This window comes from Anomaloglossus baeobatrachus, chromosome 5 (genome assembly GCF_048569485.1).
Source record: "Anomaloglossus baeobatrachus isolate aAnoBae1 chromosome 5, aAnoBae1.hap1, whole genome shotgun sequence".
Classification (NCBI taxonomy): domain Eukaryota; kingdom Metazoa; phylum Chordata; class Amphibia; order Anura; family Aromobatidae; genus Anomaloglossus; species Anomaloglossus baeobatrachus.
The window spans coordinates 17,852,593-17,875,265 of record NC_134357.1 but is presented as its reverse complement, the minus strand read 5'-3'; the positions used below and the strand labels follow the sequence as shown (position 1 = coordinate 17,875,265).

General features: G+C 45.7%; 1 protein-coding gene across 3 annotated transcripts in view; it reads right to left on the bottom strand.

The window, feature by feature from the left end:
* Window positions 1–7,915: 7,915 nt before the first annotated feature.
* Window positions 7,916–22,673, bottom strand: part of ITPRIP (inositol 1,4,5-trisphosphate receptor interacting protein) — a 56,188-nt gene continuing 41,430 nt past the window's right edge. For all 3 annotated transcript variants that reach the window (XM_075348237.1, XM_075348238.1, XM_075348239.1), the window contains one exon: window positions 7,916–9,719. In XM_075348237.1, coding sequence (XP_075204352.1) covers window positions 8,096–9,719 — 1,624 coding nt within the window. In that variant the 3' untranslated portion in view covers window positions 7,916–8,095. The remainder of the gene's footprint in view (window positions 9,720–22,673) is intronic.

The window sequence follows — 22,673 nt, the reverse complement described above, 5'->3', positions numbered from 1 at the left end:
TGATACCTGTGGATGGATGATCCCTTCCTGTGTGGCTGGTAGAGTGATGGTGGGGAATGTTTCCTTTGTGCACCCTGCCTCCTCTGATACCTGTGGATAAATGATCCTTTCCTGTGTGGCTGGTAGAGTGATGGGGAGGAATGTTTCCTTTGTGCACCCTGCCTCCTCTGATACCTGTGGATGGATGATCCCTTCCTGTGTGGCTGGTAGAGTGATGGTGGGGAATGTTTCCTTTGTGCACCCTGCCTCCTCTGATACCTGTGGATGGATGATCCCTTCCTGTGTGGCTGGTAGAGTGATGGTGGGGAATGTTTCCTTTGTGCACCCTGCCTCCTCTGATACCTGTGGATGGATGATCCCTTCCTGTGTGGCTGGTAGAGTGATGGTGGGGAATGTTTCCTTTGTGCACCCTGCCTCCTCTGATACCTGTGGATAAATGATCCTTTCCTGTGTGGCTGGTAGAGTGATGGGGAGGAATGTTTCCTTTGTGCACCCTGCCTCCTCTGATACCTGTGGATGGATGATCCCTTCCTGTGTGGCTGGTAGAGTGATGGTGGGGAATGTTTCCTTTGTGCACCCTGCCTCCTCTGATACCTGTGGATGGATGATCCCTTCCTGTGTGGCTGGTAGAGTGATGGTGGGGAATGTTTCCTTTGTGCACCCTGCCTCCTCTGATACCTGTGGATAAATGATCCTTTCCTGTGTGGCTGGTAGAGTGATGGGGAGGAATGTTTCCTTTGTGCACCCTGCCTCCTCTGATACCTGTGGATGGATGATCCCTTCCTGTGTGGCTGGTGGAGTAATGGTGGGGAATGTTTCCTTTGTGCACCCTACTGTACCTCCTCTGATACCTGTGGATGGATGATCCCTTCCTGTGTGGCTGGTAGAGTGATGGGGAGGAATGTTTCCTTTGTGCACCCTGCCTCCTCTGATACCTGTGGATGGATGTGTTGCACAGCGTCTAGCTTCCCAGTTGAAGAAAGTTCACAGAGCAGATTCCATGGGATAACAAAGCTCTTTACTTCTTAGAGCATGAGGTAAAAATCTGCACAGTCATACAGCATTGTATCAGGAAAAGAAACCAAAACCAGGAAGAAACAAAATACTTTTAACAATACAGTGAGTAAGGAAACTTTACACAACATCGCCATCTACTGTTAGATCAGTATAAAGTCCTCCTTCACACATCCAAATAAGTCCTCATCTGTTGCATATACCACCAGGATGATCCCTTCCTATGTGGTGGGGAATGTTTCCTTTGTGCAGCCTGCCTCCTCTGATACCTGTGGATGGATGATTCCTTCCTATGTGGTGGGGAATGCTTTCTTTGTGATCCCTGCCTCCTCTGATACCTGTGGCTGGGTGATCCCTTCCTATGTGTTGGGGAATGCTTCCTTTGTGCACCCTGCCTCCTCTGATACCTGTGGATAGATGATTCCTTCTTATGTAGTGGGGAATGTTTCCTTGGTGCACCCTGCCTTCTCTGATACCTGTGGATGGATGATTCCTTCTTATGTAGTGGGGAATGTTTCCTTGGTGCACCCTGCCTCCTCTGATACCTGTGGATAGATGATTCCTTCTTATGTAGTGGGGAATGTTTCCTTGGTGCACCCTGCCTCCTCTGATACCTGCGGCTGGACGTTTGATGGGTAGTGATCACCTAAGCATTGTGGCCATTTTTCCTTTCGTTGCAGCTATTGACCCTATGGCAGAAGGACTATGCCCGATGTCACACAGCTTGTATAGCCATGGACTGCTCCAGGTGCACACATGATAGCGGCTCTTCTTCTTTCTTTACCCGACGTTCAGTCCCCAGAATTTAAGCCCATATTGCATCTCCGGGACCGCAGCGTGTCCGGACCTCAGCTCACAAACCTGTTCACATGGGCCGATGTTCCCGCAGAGCGATCACATACAGCCAAAGATGGTCGAAAGCCCACACCCGGCGCAGCTCAATGGGGTCTATATAATGGAATGTGCGGCAGCCGGAGGAACCCGTCACTACACAACCCAGGGGCTGATGAATAACCACACGTGTGTCATACTGGTGTAATAGGAAAGGAGGATTAACACCGCGCGCTCCATGATCTCACACTGTAAGAAGGAATTAGTAACATTGACAAACAGCCCCGCAGAATAAGAGTTACATGCGTGCATGAAAAATCCAACATGTTTTATATGTAGACAAACCCCATAACATGACCCGTCCTACCTGACCCAGAATTCTCTGCTCAAGTCTGCAAGATACATGGACGGCAGTAGTATAGCAGTTATATTCCTGTACATAGGGGCAGTATTATAGTAGTTATATTCTTGTACATAGGGGGCAGTATTATAGTAGTTATATTCTTGTACATAGAGAGCAGTATTATAGTAGTTATATTCCTGTACATAGGGGCAGTATTATAGTAGTTATATTCTTGTACATAGGAGCAGTATTATAGTAGTTATATTCTTGTACATAGGGGCAGTATTATAGTAGTTATATTCTTGTACATAGGAGCAGTATTATAGTAGTTATATTCTTGTACATAGAGAGCAGTATTATAGTAGTTATATTCTTGTACATAGAGAGCAGTATTATAGTAGTTATATTCCTGTACATAGGGGCAGTATTATAGTAGTTATATTCTTGTACATAGGGGGCAGTATTGTAGTAGTTACAGTGCCTACAAGTAGTATACAACCCCCTGCAGATTTAGCAGGTTTGATAAGATGCAAATAAGTTAGAGCCTGCAAACTTCAAACAAGAGCAGGATTTATTAACAGATGCATAAATCTTACAAACCAACAAGTTATGTTGCTCAGTTAAATTTTAATAAATTTTCAACATAAAAGTGTGGGTCAATTATTATTCAACCCCTAGGTTTAATATTTTGTGGAATAACCCTTGTTTGCAATTACAGCTAATAATCGTCTTTTATAAGACCTGATCAGGCCGGCACAGGTCTCTGGGGTTATCTTGGCCCACTCCTCCATGCAGATCTTCTCCAAGTTATCTAGGTTCTTTGGGTGTCTCATGTGGACTTTAATCTTGAGCTCCTTCCACAAGTTTTCAATTGGGTTAAGGTCAGGAGACTGACTAGGCCCCTGCAACACCTTGATTTTTTCCCTCTGGAACCAGGCCTTGGTTTTCTTGGCTGTGTGCTTTGGGTCGTTGTTATGATGGAAGATGAAATGACGACCCATCTTAAGATCCTTGATGGAGGAGCGGAGGTTCTTGGCCAAAATCTCCAGGTAGGCCGTGCTATCCATCTCCCCATGGATGCGGACCAGATGGCCAGGCCCCTTGGCTGAGAAACAGCCCCACAGCATGATGCTGCCACCACCATGCTTGACTGTAGGGATGGTATTCTTGGGGTCGTATGCAGTGCCATCCACTCTCCAAACGTCACGTGTGTGGTTGGCACCAAAGATCTCGATCTTGGTCTCATCAGACCAGAGAACCTTGAACCAGTCTGTCTCAGAGTCCTCCAAGTGATCATGAGCAAACTGTAGACGAGCCTTGACATGACGCTTTGAAAGTAAAGGTACCTTACGGGCTCGTCTGGAACGGAGACCATTGCGGTGGAGTACGTTACTTATGGTATTGACTGAAACCAATGTCCCCACTGCCATGAGATCTTCCCGGAGCTCCTTCCTTGTTGTCCTTGGGTTAGCATTGACTCTTCGGACAAGCCTGGCCTCGGCACGGGTGGAAACTTTCAAAGACTGTCCAGGCCGTGGAAGGCTAACAGTAGTTCCATAAGCCTTCCACTTCCGGATGATGCTCCCAACAGTGGAGACAGGTAGGCCCAACTCCTTGGAAAGGGTTTTGTACCCCTTGCCAGCCTTGTGACCCTCCACGATCTTGTCTCTGATGGCCTTGGAATGCTCCTTTGTGTTTCCCATGTTGACCAAGTATGAGTGCTGTTCACAAGTTTGGGGAGGGTCTTAATTAGTCAGAAAAGGCTGGAAAAAGAGATAATTAATCCAAACATGTGAAGCTCATTGTTCTTTGTGCCTGAAATACTTCTTAATACTTTAGGGGAACCAAACAGAATTCTGGTGGATTGAGGGGTTGAATAATAAATGACCCTCTGAATAAACTTTTCACAATTTAAAAAAAAAATAAAAAAAGAAATAACATTCTTTTTTGCTGCATTTCACACTTCCAGGCTGATCTACAGTCCAAATGTCACAATGCCAAGTTACTTCCGAATGTGTAAACCTGCTAAATCTGCAGGGGGTTGAATACTACTTGTAGGCACTGTATATTCTTGTACATAGGGGCAGTATTATAGTAGTTATATTCTTGTACATAGGGGCAGTATTATAGTAGTTATATTCTTGTACATAGGGGCAGTATTATAGTAGTTATATTCTTGTACATAGGGGCAGTATTATAGTAGTTATATTCTTGTACATAGGGGCAGTATTATAGTAGTTATATTCTTGTACATAAGGGCAGTATTATAGTAGTTATATTCTTGTACATAGGGGCAGTATTATAGTATAGTCTTGTACATAGGGGCAGTATTATAGTAGTTATAGTCTTGTACATAGGGGGCAGTATTATAGTAGTTATATTCTTGTACATAGAGGACAGTATTATAGCAGTTATGTTCTTGTATATAGGGGGCAGTATTATAGTAATTATATTCTTGTACATAGGGGCAGTATTATAGTAGTTATATTCTTGTACATAGGGGCAGTATTATAGTAGTTATATTCTTGTACATAAGAGCAGTATTATAGTAGTTATATTCTTGTACATAGGGGGCAGTATTATAGTAGTTATATTCTTGTATATAGGGGCAGTATTATAGTAGTTATATTCTTGTACATAGGGGCAGTATTATACTAGTTATATTCTTGTACATAGGGTCAATATTATAGTAATTATATTCTTGTACATAAGGGCAGTATTATAGTAGATATATTCTTGTACATAGGAGCAGTATTATAGTAGTTATATTCTTGTACATAGGGGCAGTATTATAGTAGTTATATTCTTGTACATAGGGGGCAGTATTATAGTAGTTATATTCTTGTACATGGGGAGCAGTATTATAGTAGTTATATTCTTGTACATAGGGGCAGTATTATAGTAGTTATATTCTTGTACATAGGGGCAGTATTATAGTAGTTATATTCTTGTACATAGGAGCAGTATTATAGTAGTTATATTCTTGTACATAGGGGCAGTATTATAGTAGTTATATTCTTGTACATAGGGGGCAGTATTATAGTAGTTATATTCTTGTACATAGGGGGCAGTATTATAGTGGTTATAATAATAATTAATTATAATTTAGTCATTTAGCAACACTGTCCACATTATGAGACCCAATCTAAATTCCTTATCACTATGTCTTTGGAGTGTGGAAGGAAACCCACACAAACACGGGGAGAACATTAAAAACTCCCTGCAGATGGTGTCCTTGGTGTGATTTGAACCCAGGACCCCAGCGCTGCAAGAATGCAGTGGACACCACTGAGCCGCCGTTATTATTATTATTATTTATTATAGCACCATTTATTCCATGGCACTTTACATGTAAATGTGTACACATAATAGGGACAAGTACAATAATCAAACAATACAAGGCACAGACTGGTACAGGAGGAGAGAGGTTCCTCCCCGCGAGGAGGAGAGAGGACCCTGCCCGCAAGGAGGAGCGAGGACCCTGCCCGCGAGGGCTTACAGTGTACAGGGGATGGGTGAGGATACAGTAGGTGAGGATGGAGATGGTCGTGCAGTGCTATAGTGGACTGAGGGTTATTGTAGGTTGTAGGCTTGTTGGAAGAGATGGGTCTTCAGGTTCCTCTTGAAGCTTTCCATGGTAGGGGAGAGTCTGATGTGCTGAGGTAGAGCATTCCAGAGTATGGGGGAGGCACGGGAGAAATCTTGGATGCGATGGTGGGAAGAGGAGATGAGAGGGGAGCAGAGAAGGAGATCTTGTGAGGATCTGAGGTTGCGTGCTGGTAGGTACCGGGAGACTAGGTCACAGATGTATGGAGGAGGCAGGTTGTGGATGGCTTTGTATATCATGGTTAGGGTTTTGACCTTTAGTCGTTGGCAATGGGAAGCCAGTGAAGGGATTGGCAGAGAGGAGAGGTCGGGAAATACCGGGGGGAGGTGGCTTAGCCGGGCAGCAGAGGTTAGAATATATTGTACAGTGCGAGAGTGTTAGATGGGAGGACACAGAGCGGGAGGTTGCAGTAGTCCAGGCGGGTAGATAGGTTAGTTATATTTTTATACACAGGGGGGTATTAGGGGACGATGGTATACAGGGTGGACTGTGAAATCCAGCCCCATTTCTGGTGTGTGATTTGCACATGATAATAATTATTTATAATAATTAAACCGTACAAAGTAATCATAATTTAGACCACAAGTCATGACAGGAATATAGGTCGTCCCCGGACTGGAGTAACGTTTCTGGAGAAGGTGCTCAGTAGATTTAGAGATGCGCTTCTTAGTGAATTTGGGGCATCTTTCTACAGCGCTGCCATCACGACGGCCTCCATACAAAACTCTATTCTTGGAGAATCGGGGCCACTGTGTTCGGGTATCCTCTGTTGTTGCAGACGTCCAGGAGAGGATGAGAAGCTGGAGGAAAAGCAAAGCGGTCATGTTACTTAGCCAAAATGCCACCGGTCCGGCTTCTCTATCCCATGCGGTTATTGGGAGGGGGAGTAGGTACGGTCAACATTGTACCTGCAACCAAAGTGAAGGATTAATGCATTAATGGGCGGCTCAGAGAGGGGTCCTGAAGCGAACGGACCCAGTATGAGGTCCACATGATCTAATGCTTAGACTTTGGGGGAAATTTTAAATCCTCCTTCTGCGTGGGGACTCGCAAGACACTGAGGACCCTTGACATGGGTTGTGAGCTTGTGTATTTTGGCCAAAATATATATCAATATGTCATATATATATTTTACGCAGTGTGCAGCCACGTCCATTAATGTTGGCTTTGTAAATTAGGGTGTCTGTCCCGATGGGGTGCACTTATATTGTGCCAGCCATCTAATCTAATAGTATGGACGTCCCAAATACAACATATAGACAGGGGTTGCCTACAGAAGAAGCGTCAACCTCTGACTTGTCTTGAATGATGTAAGAATGTTTGACCAGTAACCAATTTGGTCATCCAAGAAAGAAGCCAAGCATTTTTTTAGTTAAGACATGGGGTTTTCTCACCAATATAAAACCAACATCATAAAGGGCTTCCAGATTGATGAGAAGACCCTATGATTTGGGCCATTGTACCTACCGGTAGGACATTACTTGGTGACTTTCACGTTTCTTTAGATGATAGTCGTTAATTGGGCTACCGTTGGCCAAAACCATTGGAGAAATGAAAGCAAACATCACAGTATGGACGTCCCAAATACAACATATAGACAGGGATTGCCTACAGAAAAAGCGTCATCCTCTAACTTGTCTTGAATGATGTAAGAATGTTTGACCAGTAACCAATTTGGTTATCCAAGAAAGAAGCCAAGCAACGTTTTAGTTAAGACATGGGGTCTACTCACCAATATAAGACCAACATCATAAAGGGCTTCCAGATTGATGAGAAGACCTTATGATTTGGGCCTTTGAACCCATCAGTAGGACATTACTAGGTGAGATCATCCATGTTTCCATAGATGATACTCGATTGGGCTACCGTTGGCCAAAACCATTGGAGAAATGAAAGCAAACACCTTACAAGTTTTCTCATTTTGCGTTTATGGAACCTAATGACAATAAATAACATGGTAGATGGACGTCCAAAAACATATGAAGAGCTAGATGTCAACTGAAAATGGTCGATCCTTCCATAACCTTTTCGACCACAGCCATAAATGATACCATGAACATTAAAATGTCGATATTTGGTAATTACATTGGTACTAAATTAAACATATATTGTCTCAGATCTCCAGAATGACAACTGTTTATTAAAAAAACCCCAAAACATTACGGTAAACAATGGCCGATCTTCTTGAATCGGGGTGTTTGTAGAAAATGGAATTCTTTTTATAAAATAGTCATTGTGGACATGAACCCGTCCCCAGAGGGAATAGAAAACACTGTTGTGGTTGAGGCTGAAAGTTGTGGTTAATGGGAAGGTTTGCTGGTGGTACCATTGGGCAGGTGGAGGCTGTACTCGTTAATGACAACAGTCGCGTTCTTCAACATCTCATAAAACATGGAGAGAGTTTTCTGATAAAGGTCCCGGTTCAGAACAAAGGAGCGGAAAAGGTTAACAGGTTCTGCTTCTCGAAAGTGTTCAGGGAGGTTCACGGTGTCTGGAAGCTTGACATTGCCAACCATGAAGTGGTAGAGCTTCTTCTCCAGGAGACTTTTCTCCAAACTCTTGAACATATCCCGTAATCTGTCCTCTAAGAAGATACTGCCCCAACCAGAATGGGGTCGACTAAGCAGAAGATGCATGAGGACTGTCTTTAGGTGGTACGTGGTGAGGCCGCTTGGCCCAGTTATGTGACACTGCTTGGAATGGAGAAAAGTCATTATTTGTAGGCAGCTGAGGTGGCACGAATTATCTGGAAGCCTTTTGGCAAAGTCCTTGAGGAACCTTCTCTCGTAGACCGCGAAGGACAACATCCAGTAAATGCCGGAGGAGACTTCACGTGGCGTGCTGGGAAAATGGGAAATAAAATACAGGTCTGTGTCCTCATACTGAACTACTGGGGTGATGTTGAAGCTGATGACTTTTCCAGACTTGAACTTGACTCTCAAAGCTCCTGGAGAGTCCAAGTGGCTGAAGGTCAGCTCAAACTCGTACTTGTGGGAAATTTTGCTCCATGCTTTGGTCACAGATGTCTGGAACCATTTCATGACCTGGTCAATGTCTAGATAGTTGGTGTTTCTGAGACACAACAAATTTATATCCTTGTTTACTTTTTGATTGCTGGTGGGATGGTGAAGAAGACATAACATATCTTCTCCGAGCCTTTTCTTGTCGCATACACAGCTGGAAGTTTCATCATCTGGGCTAAGGACCAGAATCGTTCCATGATTTTGTTTGTCCGGACCAATGGATGAATCAGAGACCCATGGCTGGCACCTAAAGTGATAGGGTTCTGGAGGGGCGAAGGGTACTAGTAGGTCGCACATCAATGGCTTGTTCACCCTCCAGTTTTCGTACATACTACCAATGCAGATGCTGTCTTCTACCTCCATGTCGGTATCTCGGTTGCACACACTTCTTAACGCCTCTAGTAGGTCATCTGCAAAACCTTCCACAAACTCCCTGCTTCTCACTGCATCATGGGTGGTGGCTCGGATGTATTGGTCATGAAAGATGGTCAACATCGGCTTGTTGGGCAGTGAGACTCCATGGCAATTATTTCCTATGAACACTGGGTAATCCTCCTCTTTGCTTTGCTCCTGGGAGTTGTTGTCCTTAAAGTCTTGCCGCCATACTTCAATCAAGAGAAATATGACCATAGACAGTGTACTCCACAGGTCCCACCGGGATCCACCTTCGGTCTCACTTTCTTTCGAGGCGTTTTCCTCCTCTGGTTCCTCAGGACGGAATAAAAGCTGCTCGAGTTCCAATTGTTGTTTCTTTAAGTTTTCTTCTCTTTGCCGTAATTTCTCCATGATGAGGTCGTCATTAGCAGGAAAGGTGTTGTTATTTGGGAAGAGGAGCGGATGATTCACAATTGCGGTCACCACCACCAGACACACCTTAAAGATCCCGGCCTGCATCGTGCTCCTAAAGAGAAAGAGAAAAGTGTTATATATTGTCCTGCACCCAGAGTGTCAGCAAGTTCTCATCCCGTACCCCCAGTGTCATTATCCTGTAACCCCAGTGTCAGCGTCATTATCCTCTACCCCCAGTGTCATTATCCTGTACCCCCAGTGTCAGCGTCATTATCCTGTACCCCCAGTGTCAGCGTCATTATCCTGTACCCCCAGTGTCAGCGTCATTATCCTGTACCCCCAGTGTCAGTGTCATTATCCTGTACCCCCAGTGTCAGTGTCATTATCCTGTACCCCCAGTGTCAGTGTCATTATCCTGTACCCCCAGTGTCAATATCCTGTACCCCCAGTGTCAGTGTCATTATCCTGTACTCCCAGTGTGAGCGTCATTATCCTGCACCCCCAGTGTCAGTGTCATTATCCTGCACCCCCAGTGTCAGCGTCATTATCCTGTATCCCCAGTGTCAGCGTCATTATCCTGTACCCCCAGTGTCAGCGTCATTATCCTGTACCCCCAGTGTCAGTGTCATTATCCTGTACCCCCAGTGTCAGTGTCATTATCCTGTACCCCCAGTGTCATTATCCTGTACCCCCAGTGTCAGAGTCATTATCCTGTACCCCCCAGTGTCAGTGTCATTATCCTGTACCCCCCAGTGTCAGTGTCATTATCCTGCACCCCCAGTGTCAGTGTCATTATCCTGTACCCCCAGTGTCAGCGTCATTATCCTGTACCCCCAGTGTCAGTGTCATTATCCTGTACCCCCAGTGTCAGTGTCATTATCCTGTACCCCCAGTGTCAGCGTCATTATCCTGCACCCCCAGTGTCAGCAATTCCTCATCCTGTAGCCCCAGTGTCAGTGTCTTATCCTGTACCCCCAGTGTCAGCGTCATTATCCTGTACCCCAGTGTCAGTGTCATTATCCTGTACCCCCAGTGTCAGTGTCATTATCCTGCACCCCCAGTATCAGTGTCATTATCCCGTACCCCCAGTGTCAGTGTCATTATCCTGTACCCCCAGTGTCATTATCCTGCACCCCCAGTGTTAGTGTCATTATCCTGCACCCCCAGTGTCAGTGTCATTATCCTGCACCCCCAGTGTCAGTGTCATTATCCTGCACCCCCAGTGTCAGTGTCATTATCCTGCACCCCCAGTGTCAGTGTCATTATCCTGCACCCCCAGTGTCAGTGTCATTATCCTGTACCCCCAGTGTCAGTGTCATCATCCCGTACCCCCAGTGTCAGCGTCATTATCCTGTACCCCCAATGTCAGCGTCATTATCCTGTACCCCCAGTGTCAGTGTCATTATCCTGCACCCCCAGTGTCAGTATCCTGTACCCCCAGTGTCATTATCCTGCACCCCCAGTGTCAGTGTCATTATCCTGTACCCCCAGTGTCAGTGTCAGATTCCCGTACCCCCAGTGTCAGTAGCCTGTACCCCCAATGTCATCATTCTGTATCCCCAGTGTCAGTGTCATTATCCTGTACCCCCAGTGTCAGTGTCATTATCCTGTACCCCCAGTGTCAGTGTCATTATCCTGTACCCCCAGTGTCATTATCCTGTACGCCCAGTGTCATTATCCTGTACCCCCAGTGTCATTATCCTGCACCCCAAGTGTCATTATCCTGCACCCCCAGTGTCAGCATCCCGTACCCCCAGTATCAGTATCCTGTACCCCCAGTGTCATTATCCTGCACCCCCAGTGTCATTATCCTCTACCCCCAGTGTCAGTGTCATTATCCTGTACCCCCAGTGTCAGTGTCATTATCCTGTACCCCCAGTGTCATTATCCTGTACCCCCAGTGTCATCATTCTGTATCCCCAGTGTCAGTGTCATTATCCTGTACCCCCAGTGTCAGTGTCATTATCCTGTACCCCCAGTGTCATTATCCTGTACCCCCAGTGTCAGTGTCATTATCCTGTACCCCCAGTGTCAGTGTCATTATCCTGTACCCCCAGTGTCATTATCCTGTACCCCCAGTGTCATTATCCTGTACCCCCAGTGTCAGTGTCATTAACCTGTACCCCCAGTGTCAGTGTCATTATCCTGTACCCCCAGTGTCAGTGTCATTATCCTGTACCCCCAGTGTCAGTGTCATTATCCTGTACCTCCAGTGTCATTATCCTGTACCCCCCAGTGTCATTATCCTGTACCCCCAGTGTCAGTGTCATTATCCTGTACCCCCAGTGTCAGTGTCATTATCCTGTACCCCCAGTGTCAGTGTCATTATCCTGTACCCCCAGTATCAGTGTCATTATCCTGTACCCCCAGTGTCATTATCCTGTACCCCCAGTGTCATTATCCTGTACCCCCAGTGTCAGTGTCATTATCCTGTACCCCCAGTGTCAGTGTCATTATCCTGCACCCCCAGTGTCAGTGTCATTATCCTGTACCCCAGTGTCAGTGTCATTATCCTGTACCCCCAGTGTCAGTGTCATTATCCTGTACCCCCAGTGTCAGTGTCATTATCCTGTATCCCCAGTGTCAGTGTCATTATCCTGCACCCCCAGTGTCAGTGTCATTATCCTGTACCCCCAGTGTCAGTGTCATTATCCTGTACCCCAGTGTCAGTGTCATTATCCTGTACCCCAGTGTCAGCGTCATTATCCTCTACCCCCAGTGTCATTATCCTGTACCTCCAGTGTCATTATCCTGTACCCCCAGTGTCAGTGTCATTATCCTGTACCCCCAGTATCAGTGTCATTATCCTGTACCCCCAGTGTCATTATCCTGTACCCCCAGTGTCATTATCCTGTACCCCCAGTGTCAGTGTCATTATCCTGTACCCCCAGTGTCAGTGTCATTATCCTGCACCCCCAGTGTCAGTGTCATTATCCTGTACCCCAGTGTCAGTGTCATTATCTTGCACCCCCAGTGTCAGTGTCATTATCCTGTACCCCCAGTGTCAGTGTCATTATCCTGTACCCCCAGTGTCAGTGTCATTATCCTGTACCCCCAGTGTCATTATCCTGTGCCCCCAGTGTCATTATCCTGTACCCCCAGTGTCATTATCCTGTACCCCCAGTGTCAGTGTCATTATCCTGTACCCCCAGTGTCAGTGTCATTATCCTGTACCCCCAGTGTCAGTGTCATTATCCTGTACCCCCAGTGACAGTGTCATTATCCTGTACCTCCAGTGTCAGTGTCATTATCCCGTACCCCCAGTGTCAGTGTCATTATCCCGTACCCCCAGTGTCAGTGTCATTATCCCGTACCCCCAGTGTCAGTGTCATTATCCTGTACCCCCAGTGACAGTGTTTGATCTGTCAGTCAGACGCCCTTGGTTTTGGTGTGTCTTTTCTATGGACGTCCATGTTTGCTTCTAGTATTTATTTGGCCGCCATCCTGCTCCCCTCGGTGTATAGTGCTCGGCTGTAGTCCGGTGGTTTCTGGAGTAGCAGGGCGGTATTATTTGCTGGGACATGTAGTGTTATCATTGCTGTGGATCTATATCTTATTATAAACACGTCTGGGGATATCACATTCTCTCCCCTCCATCTACTCATTATTGGAATGGCGGCTTTCGGAGCTGCTTGTACGGAACTAGAGCGTTAATCTTGTCTGCCGCCCGCACAGCTGCAGGAAGCCGCACTACACCCTGCGCTTCCTAACTGCCACTTACACAGAAAATGTCAGCTTCTTGGTCCGGCTCCAGGAAGGGAGAGGCTGCAGACAAAGGCAGGTCTGGGCTGCACCTGAACGTGGCGGCCATGGAGGCCTGGAGACCGCATACGTCCTGTGCCTCCCTGCTGCCATGTCTGTCCTCCGCAGCGCAGAGTCAGGGCTGCCTGTGCCCCCGGTGTCCAGCCTTAGGCTATGTGCACACAACGTCTTTTCCTAGGCAAAACCGCTTCAGGAAAAAGCTGGAGGTCTTCCTGAAACTCGCCTGAAAAAGACGTCATATTTTTGTTTTTTTTCTTAATTTTTATTTTGGGAAACAACAAATTTGTGTTTAGATTTGAGATTTTCGGAGGATTTGGAGAGTTTGGCTTTGTGCACACGTTGCAATCTGCAACCGAATCTGCACGTTCTGGCAGAAAAAAAATGCAGAAAAAATGTGCATTTTGCTGTGTTTTTTATGCGTCTTTTTTTTGCTTTCAAGGTGAAAACGCAGGAAAAAAAGCTGCAGTTTCTGCAACAAAATCTAAGAAAAAAATCGTGGACGTGTGCGCAGCACTTCAGGATTTTCATAGACTTTACTGGCACCGGGATATCATTGCAAATTTGTGAAAATCTGCAAGAACAAACACGGCAAAAATGCACCGTGTGCACACAGCCTTTCTGCTCCGTTTTTGATCCAAAAACTCTGGGTTCACATACCCGTCATGAAATGACAGAGTAGGGCTAAGGTGCATCTATCATTCTGCAGCACTTAGCACTTCATGGAGAAGCCATTAATTGCAAGGAAAACCAAGTAATACCTAATTTCCCCTGTACTGGGGGTCTCATAGACACCTACCATTACTAATCTAGGGCTTAGTGGCAGATGTGGGTTGCTATTAACTTCTTATATTACCCAGATTGCCACCACACCAGGGCAATCGGGAAGAGCCGGGTAAAGCGCCGGGCTTGTCACATTTAATGGATGTGACAATCCTGGGCAGTTGCAGGCTGCTATTTTTAGGCTGGGTGGTGGCCCAATAACCATGGGCCTCCCCAGTCTGAGAATACCAGCCTCCAGCTGTCGGGTTTTATCTTGAGTGGGTATCAAAACTGAGGGGACTGCACGCTGTTTTTTAAAATAATTTATTTAAATAATTTAAAAAAAACGCATGTGGCTCCTCTTAATTTGATACACAGTCAAGATAAGAACACAGCTGGGGGCTGCAGCCTGTAGACATGGGCTTTATCTGTGCTGGGCATCATAATATGGGGGGACCCTATGACAACTGTTTTATTTATTTTATACCACGATACTGACTCGCAGACCGTGCCTGTGATTGGCTGCAGTGAGACGCTGTCACACAGGCTGGTGGGGGCGCAGCTGACTGCAACCAATCACAGATGCCAAGATGGTCAGTGGGCGGGGAAAGCAGTGCATATGAATGAGCAATAATGAGCGGCCCAGGAAGTGAAGGAGAGGCCGTGGGAGCAGTGCACAGCTGTGACGGAGATTCGGTAAGTACAGCGCACTTGTTCCCATCCCCATATCGCTGGATTCTGGTCCCCATAGACTTAGACCGTTTTGTCATTGGCTTTTTTAATTCATTTTTTGACATTACATATAACATAGTGAGCGGCCAGAAGAGGAGACGGTCATTTCTATCAGAAGCTTCACGTCCTTCAAAACCCGAGGAGCTGTAAAGATAATGGCGGTGCATATAGTCTTGCAGTGTGTATATTCTTCTAAATATTCTTTAAGCATTTTTTTTTTAGTTAGGTTTCGAAGCCGACTCGCCTGAGAAAGTTGCCGTGTGCAATAGATGCCTGCGACCGCAGCATTCACACCGACACCGTTCAGTCTTGTGATAGAACAGAGACACAAGCTCCTAAGATGCAGATCCCTACAGGCCTGCGACTTACGAGACGCCAGCGTGCCCACGAGGGCAGCGCGGGGACATCATTGTATCGCGCCACCTCTGCAGGCCGCCATCAAAGAGCGGAGAGAGGCTGCCGTGCCGGGATCAGGGTTAGGCGAGTATAATCTTTATTGTTTTTCATATTATCAATTAGCGGGGGACATAATAAAGTATACAAGAGGTTGTGGGGGCCGTCATACTATACAGGGAGAAGTGAGGGCCATAATGAAGTATATAGGAGGTTGAAGGGTCATCATACTGTATATAGGAGGCTGAAGGGTCATCATACTGTATATAGGGAGCTGTAGGGATCATACTGTATATAGGGAGCTGTAGGGATCATCATACTGTATATAGGGAGCTGTAGGGACCATCATACTGTATATAGGGAGCTGTAGGGATCATCATACTGTATATAGGGATCTGTAGGGATCATCATACTGTATATAGGAGGCTGTAGGGACCATCATACTGTATATAGGAGGCTGTAGGGACCATCATACTGTATATAGGAGGCTGTAGGGACCATCATTCTGTATATAGGGAGCTGTAGGGACCATCATAGGGTATATAGGGAGTTGTAGGGACCATCATACTATATATAGGGCTGTAGGCACCATTATACTGTATATAGGGAGCTGTACAGATCACCATTCTGTACACCATGTGCAGAATTATTAGGCAAATGAGTATTGTGATCACATGATACTTGTTATACATGTCGTCCTACTCCAAGCTGTATAGGCTGAGAGCCAACTACCAATTAAGTAAATCCGGTGATGTGTATCTCTGTAATGAGGAGGGGTTCGGTGTAATGACATCAACACCCTATATAAGGGGGGCTTCATTATTAGGCAACTTCCTTTCCTTTGGCAAAATGGGTCAGAAGAGAGATTTGACGGGCTCTGAAAAGTCCACAGTCTGTGAAATGTCTTGCAGAGGGATGCAGCAGACTTGAAATTATGAAGCGTGATCACCGAACAATCAAGCGTTTCATGCAAATAGCCAACAGGGTCGCAAGAAGCGTGTTGGGCAAAAAAGGCGCAAATTAACTACCCATGAATTGAGGAAAATGAAGCGTGAAGCTGCCAAGATGCCATTTGCCACCAGTTTGGCCATATTTCAGAGCTGCAACGTTACTGGAGTATCAAAAAGCACAAGGTGTGCCATACTCAGGGACAGGCCAAGGTAAGGAAGGCTGAAAACCACCACCTCTGACCAAGAAACAGAAGATAAAACCTCAAGACTGGGCCAAGAAATATCTGAAGACTGATTCTTCACAGGTTTTATGGACTGATGAAATGAGAGTCTCTTGATGGGCAGATGGATGGGCCAGAGGCTGGATCAGTAAAGGGCAGAGAGCTCCGACTCAGACACCAGCAAGGTGGAGGTGGGCACTGGTATGGGCTGGGATCCTCAAAGATCAACTTGTGGGACCTTTTCGGGTTGAGGATGGAGTGAAGCTCAACTCCCAGACCTACTGCCAGTTTCTGGAAGACAACTTCTTCAAGCAGTGGTACAGGGAGAAGTCGGTATCATTCAAGAAAAACATGATTATCATGCAGGACAATGCTCCATCACATGCATCCAACTACTCCACAGCATGGCTGGCCAGTAAAGGTCTAAAAGATGAAAAAATAATGACATGGCCCCCTTGTTCACCTGATCTGAACCCCATAGAGAACCTGTGGTCCCTCATAAAATGTGAGATCTACAGGGAGGGAAAACAGTCCACCTCTGGGAACAGTGTCTGGAGGCTGTGGTGGCTGCTGCACGCAATGTGGATCGTAAACAGATCAAGCAATGACAGAATCTATGGATGGTCGGCTGCTGAGGGTCATCAGAAAGAAAGGGGGTTATATTGGGCACTCATTTTTTTGGGTTTTGTTTTTGCATGTCAGAAATGTTTATTTCTATATTTTGTGCAGTTATATTGGTTTACCTGGTGACAATAAACAAGTGAGATAGGAAAATATATGTGGTTTTTATTAAGTTGCCTAATAATTCTGCACAATAATAGTCACCTGCACAAACAGATCCTCCTAAGATAGCCAAATCTAAAAAACCCCTCCAACTGCCAAAAATATTAAGCTTTGATATTTATGAGTCTTTTGGGTTTATTCAGAACATAGTTGTTGATCAATAATAAAAATAAAACCCTCTAAAATACAACTTGCCTAATAATTCTGCACACAGTGTATATGGAGCTGTAGGGACCATCATACTGTATATAGGGCTGTAGGGAACATTATACTGTATATAGGGAGCTGTAGGGTCCATCATTCTGTATATATGGAGCTGTAGGAACCATCATTCTGTATGTAGGGGGCTGTAGGGACCATCATACTGTATATAGGAGGCTGTAGGGACCATCATACTGTATATAGGAGGCTGTAGGGACCATCACTCTGTATATAGGGAGCTGTAGGGACAATCATACAGTTTATAGGGAGCTGTAGGGACCATCATTCAGTGTATAGGGAGCTGTAGGGACCAACATACAGTGTATAGGGAGCTGTAGGGACCAACATACAGTGTATAGGGAGCTGTAGGGACCATCATACAGTGTATAGGGAGCTGTAGGGACCATCATACAGTGTATAGGGAGCTGTAGAGACCATCATACAGTGTATAGGGAGCTGCAGGGACCATCATACAGTGTATAGGGAGCTGCAGGGACCATCATACAGTGTATAGGGAGCTGTAGGGACCAACATACAGTATATAGGGAGCTGTAGGGACCAACATACAGTGTATAGGGAGCTGTAGGGTCCAACATACAGTGTATAGGGAGCTGTAGGGACCAACACACAGTGTCCGCTGTATAGGCCGAGAGCCAACTACCAATGAAGTAAATCCGGTGATGTGCCTCTCTGTAATGAGGAGGGGTGCGGTGTAATGACATCAACACCCTATATAAGGGGGGATTAATTATTAGGCAACTTCCTTTCCTTTGGCAAAATGGGTCAGAAGAGAGATTGGACGGGCTCTGAAAAGTCCAAATTGTGAGATGTCTTGCAGAGGGATGCAGCAGTCTTGAAATTGCCAATCTTTTGAAGCGTGATCACCGAACAATCAAGCGTTTCATGGCAAATAGCCAACAGGGTCGCAAGAAGCGTGCTGGGCAAAAAAGGCGCAAAATAACTGTCCATGAATTGAGGAAAATCAAGCGTGAAGCTGCCAAGATGCCATTTGCCACCAGTTTGTCCATATTTCAGAGCTGCAACGTTACTGGAGTATCAAAAAGCACAAGGTGTGCCATACTCAGGGACAGGCCAAGGTAAGGAAGGCTGAAAAACCAACACCTCTGAACAAGAAACATAAGATAAAACCTCAAGACTGGGCCAAGAAATATCTGAAGACTGATTCTTCACAGGTTTTATGGACTGATGAGATGAGAGTGACTCTTGATGCGCAGATGGATGGGCCAGAGGCTGGATCAGTAAAGGGCAGAGAGCTCCACTCCGACTCAGACGCCAGCAAGGTGGAGGTGGGGACTGGTATGGGCTGGGATCAGCAAAGATCAACTTGTGGGACCTTTTCGGGTTGAGGATGGAGGAAGCTCAACTCCCAGACCTACTGCCAGTTTCTGGAAGACAACTTCTTCAAGCAGTGGTACAGGAAGAAGTCAGTATCATTCAAGAAACACATGATTTTCCTGCAGGACAATGCTCCATCACATGCATCCAACTACTCCACAGCGTGGCTGGCCAGTAAAGGTCTAAAAGATGAAAAATAATGACATGGCCCCCTTGTGCCCCTGATCTGAACCCCATAGAGAACCTGTGGTCCCTCATAAAATGTGAGATCTACAGGGAGGGAAAACAGTCCACCTCTGGGAGCAGTGTCTGGAGGCTGTGGTGGCTGCTGCATGCAATGTGGATCGTAAACAGATCAAGCAATGACAGGATCTATGGATGGTCGGCTGCTGAGGGTCATCAGAAAGAAAGGGGGCTATATTGGGCACTCATTTTTTGGGTTTTGTTTTTGCATGTCAGAAATGTTTATTTCTATATTTTGTGCAGTTATATTGGTTTACCTGGTGACAATAAACAAGTGAGATGGGAATAGATTTGGTTTTTATTAAGTTGCCTAATAATTCTGCACAGTAATAGTTACCTGCACAGACAGAATCCTCCTAAGATAGCCAAATCTAAAAACCCCTCCAACTGCCAAAAATATTAAGCTTTGATATTTATGAGTCTTTTGGGTGATTGAGAACATAGTTGTTGATCAATAATAAAAATAATCCTCTAAAATTGTTCAGTGTATAGCGAGCTGTAGGGACCATCATACAGTGTATAGGGAGCTGTGCAGACCATCATACAGTGTATAGGGAGCTGTAGGGACCATCACTCTGCAAATAGGGAGCTGTAGGGACAATCATACAGTGTATAGGGAGCTGTAGGGACCATCATACAGTGTATAGGGAGCTGTAGGGACCATCATACAGTGTATAGGGGAGCTGTGGGCCCATCATACAGTGTATAGGGAGCTGTAGGGACCATCATACAGTGTATAGGGAGCTGTAGGGACCATCATACAGTGTATAGGGAGCTGTAGGGACCATCATACAGTGTATAGGGAGCTGTAGGGACCATCATACAGTGTATAGGGAGCTGTAGGGACCATCATACAGTGTATAGGGAGCTGTAGGGACCATCATACAGTGTATAGGGAGCTTTGGGGACATCATACAGTGTATAGGGAGCTGTAGGGACCATCACACTGTGTATAGGGAGCTGTAGGGACCATCATAAAGTATATAGGGGGCTGTAGGGACCATCATACAGTGTATAGGGAGCTGTAGGGACCATCATACAGTGTATAGGGGGCCTATGGAAGTGCTGAAGTCATTATTTGTTTTAAATAAGTGCAATATTAGGTTTATTGGGGTGCTTTTTTTTGGGGGGGGGGGGCGCATTGTTTCTGAAAGAGGACACTTGGGATAGAACTTTCAAAGCAGCAGTTCAGCCTGATTACTTGCTGGGGAGCCCAGTGGGGGCTTTACTGCGGTCTATGGGGCTCTGTCTTTGTAGCATGAATTGGAGGAGGGTAATAATAGTAATGACACAATATTTGAAGTACTGGGGTCCCTGTTCCCCGCTGGCTGAGCCGGCTGGATGGGGAGACTGTGCGGGTCGGGAATAGCTGGGGACGGGGAGGGAAATGTGCGGAGTCAGACGAGTCCTGGCTGGAGGTTGTCATACCGGACCAAATGGAAAAGACGGCAAAAGTGAACGAATCAGCTGTAATCACTACCCTGTATATATCTGTGCTGTAGAATGACCGGCAGGACTGGGATCACCACTATACGCTCACCATATGGCGGTAATATCACTTAGTAACAGTTTAGTGCATTTCAGTCATTATTTAGCGGTCGGACTATGCTGTTATTATTGGACTTTGTGTAATGTGTGTGTTTTGTGGAAGTAATGGTCATATAATAATATGTAGTGGACGTTGTATAGCGGTATTATTGTGGCCTTGTATAATATGTACTGGTAATGGTAGTGGACGTTGTATAGGGGTATTATTGTGGCCTTGTATAACATATAGTGGGAATGGTAGTGGTCGTTGTATAGCGGTATTATTGTGCCCTTGTATATGTAGTGGTAATGGAAGTGGACGTTGTATAGTAGTATTATTGTGGCCTTGTATGATATATAGTGGTAATGGTAGTGGATGTTGTATAGCGGTATTATTGTGGCCTTGTATAATATGTATTGGTAATGGTAGTGGTCGTTGTATAGCGGCATTATTGTGTCCTTGTATAATATGTATTGGTAATGGTAGTGGACGTTGTATAGCGGTATTATTGTGGCCTTGTATAGTAGTAATCTTGGTAATAGTGGGCTTGTATGGTGTTTTAGGTTAGTAACAGTGGTATACTGTAATTACATATGTGTGGATCTTCTTTTAAAGTGGCGGGGCGTCGTATGGAGAGACCTGTAATTTGGGGCTCGGGGCCCTGATCTGTTAGGACCCTAGCAGCGTCCCCTGCATAAGAGAAATGTACACACGGCTCCTGGGTATAGTCGGGCCGCTCTTTCCAGTAATCATCCGTTACAATGGATTCAGCAGAGATCCGCTCGGAAACAACTTCTGCAAACACAACTTTTTTGTCAGTTTTGAAAAACTTAATTTTTGCGGGATCCATTTTATTAACATTGGAGTCTATGGAGAATGGATCCGTTAACCGATTCATCATTTATCTTCCATTTAAAACTGATCCAGTAAGAAAAAAACCCAAAACAGATCCTTTACAGATGAAAGAAAAACGGACGACTCAATGGGAATCAGGTAATGGATCCATTTTACATACACTGTGTGCAGAATTATTAGGCACATGAGTATTTTGCTCCCATGATACTTTTTATACATGTCGTCCTACTCCAAGCTGTATAGGCTGAGAGCCAACTACCAATGAAGTAAATCAGGTGATGTGCGTCTCTGTAATGAGGAGGGGTGCGGTGTAATGACACAACACCCTATATAAGGGGTGCTTAATTATTAGGCAACTTCCTTTCCTTTGGCAAAATGGGTCAGAAGAGAGATGTGACGGGCTCTGAAAAGTCCACAGTTGTGAGATGTCTTGCAGAGGGATGCAGCAGTCTTGAAATTGCCAAACTTTTGAAGCGTGATCACCGAACAATCAAGCGTTTCATGGCAAATAGCCAACAGGGTCGCAAGAAGCGTGCTGGGCAAAAAAGGCGCAAAATAACTGCCCATGAATTGAGGAAAATCAAGCGTGAAGCTGCCAAGATGCCATTTGCCACCAGTTTGGCCATATTTCAGAGCCGCAACGTTACTGGAGTATCAAAAAGCACAAGGTGTGCCATACTCAGGGACAGGCCAAGGTAAGGAAGGCTGAAAACCACCACCTCTGACCAAGAAACATAAGATAAAACCTCAAGACTGGGCCAAGAAATATCTGAAGACTGATTTTTCACAGGTTTCATGGACTGATGAAATGAGAGTGACTCTTGATGGGCAGATGGATGGGCCAGAGGCTGGATCAGTAAAGGGCAGAGAGCTCCACTCCGACTCAGACGCCAGCAAGGTGGAGGTGGGCACTGGTATGGGCTGGGATCAGCAAAGATCAACTTGTGGGACCTTTTCGGGTTGAGGATGGAGTGAAGCGCAACTCCCAGACCTACTGCCAGTTTCTGGAAGACAACTTCTTCAAGCAGTGGTACAGGAAGACGTCGGTATCGTTCAAGAAAAACATGATTTTCCTGCAGGACAATGCTCCATCACATGCATCCAACTACTCCACAGCGTGGCTGGCCAGTAAAGGTCTAAAAGATGAAAAAATAGTGACATGGCCCCCTTGTGCCCCTGATCTGAACCCCATAGAGAACCTGTGGTCCCTCATAAAATGTGAGATCTACAGGGAGGGAAAACAGTCCACCTCTGGGAGCAGTGTCTGGAGGCTGTGGTGGCTG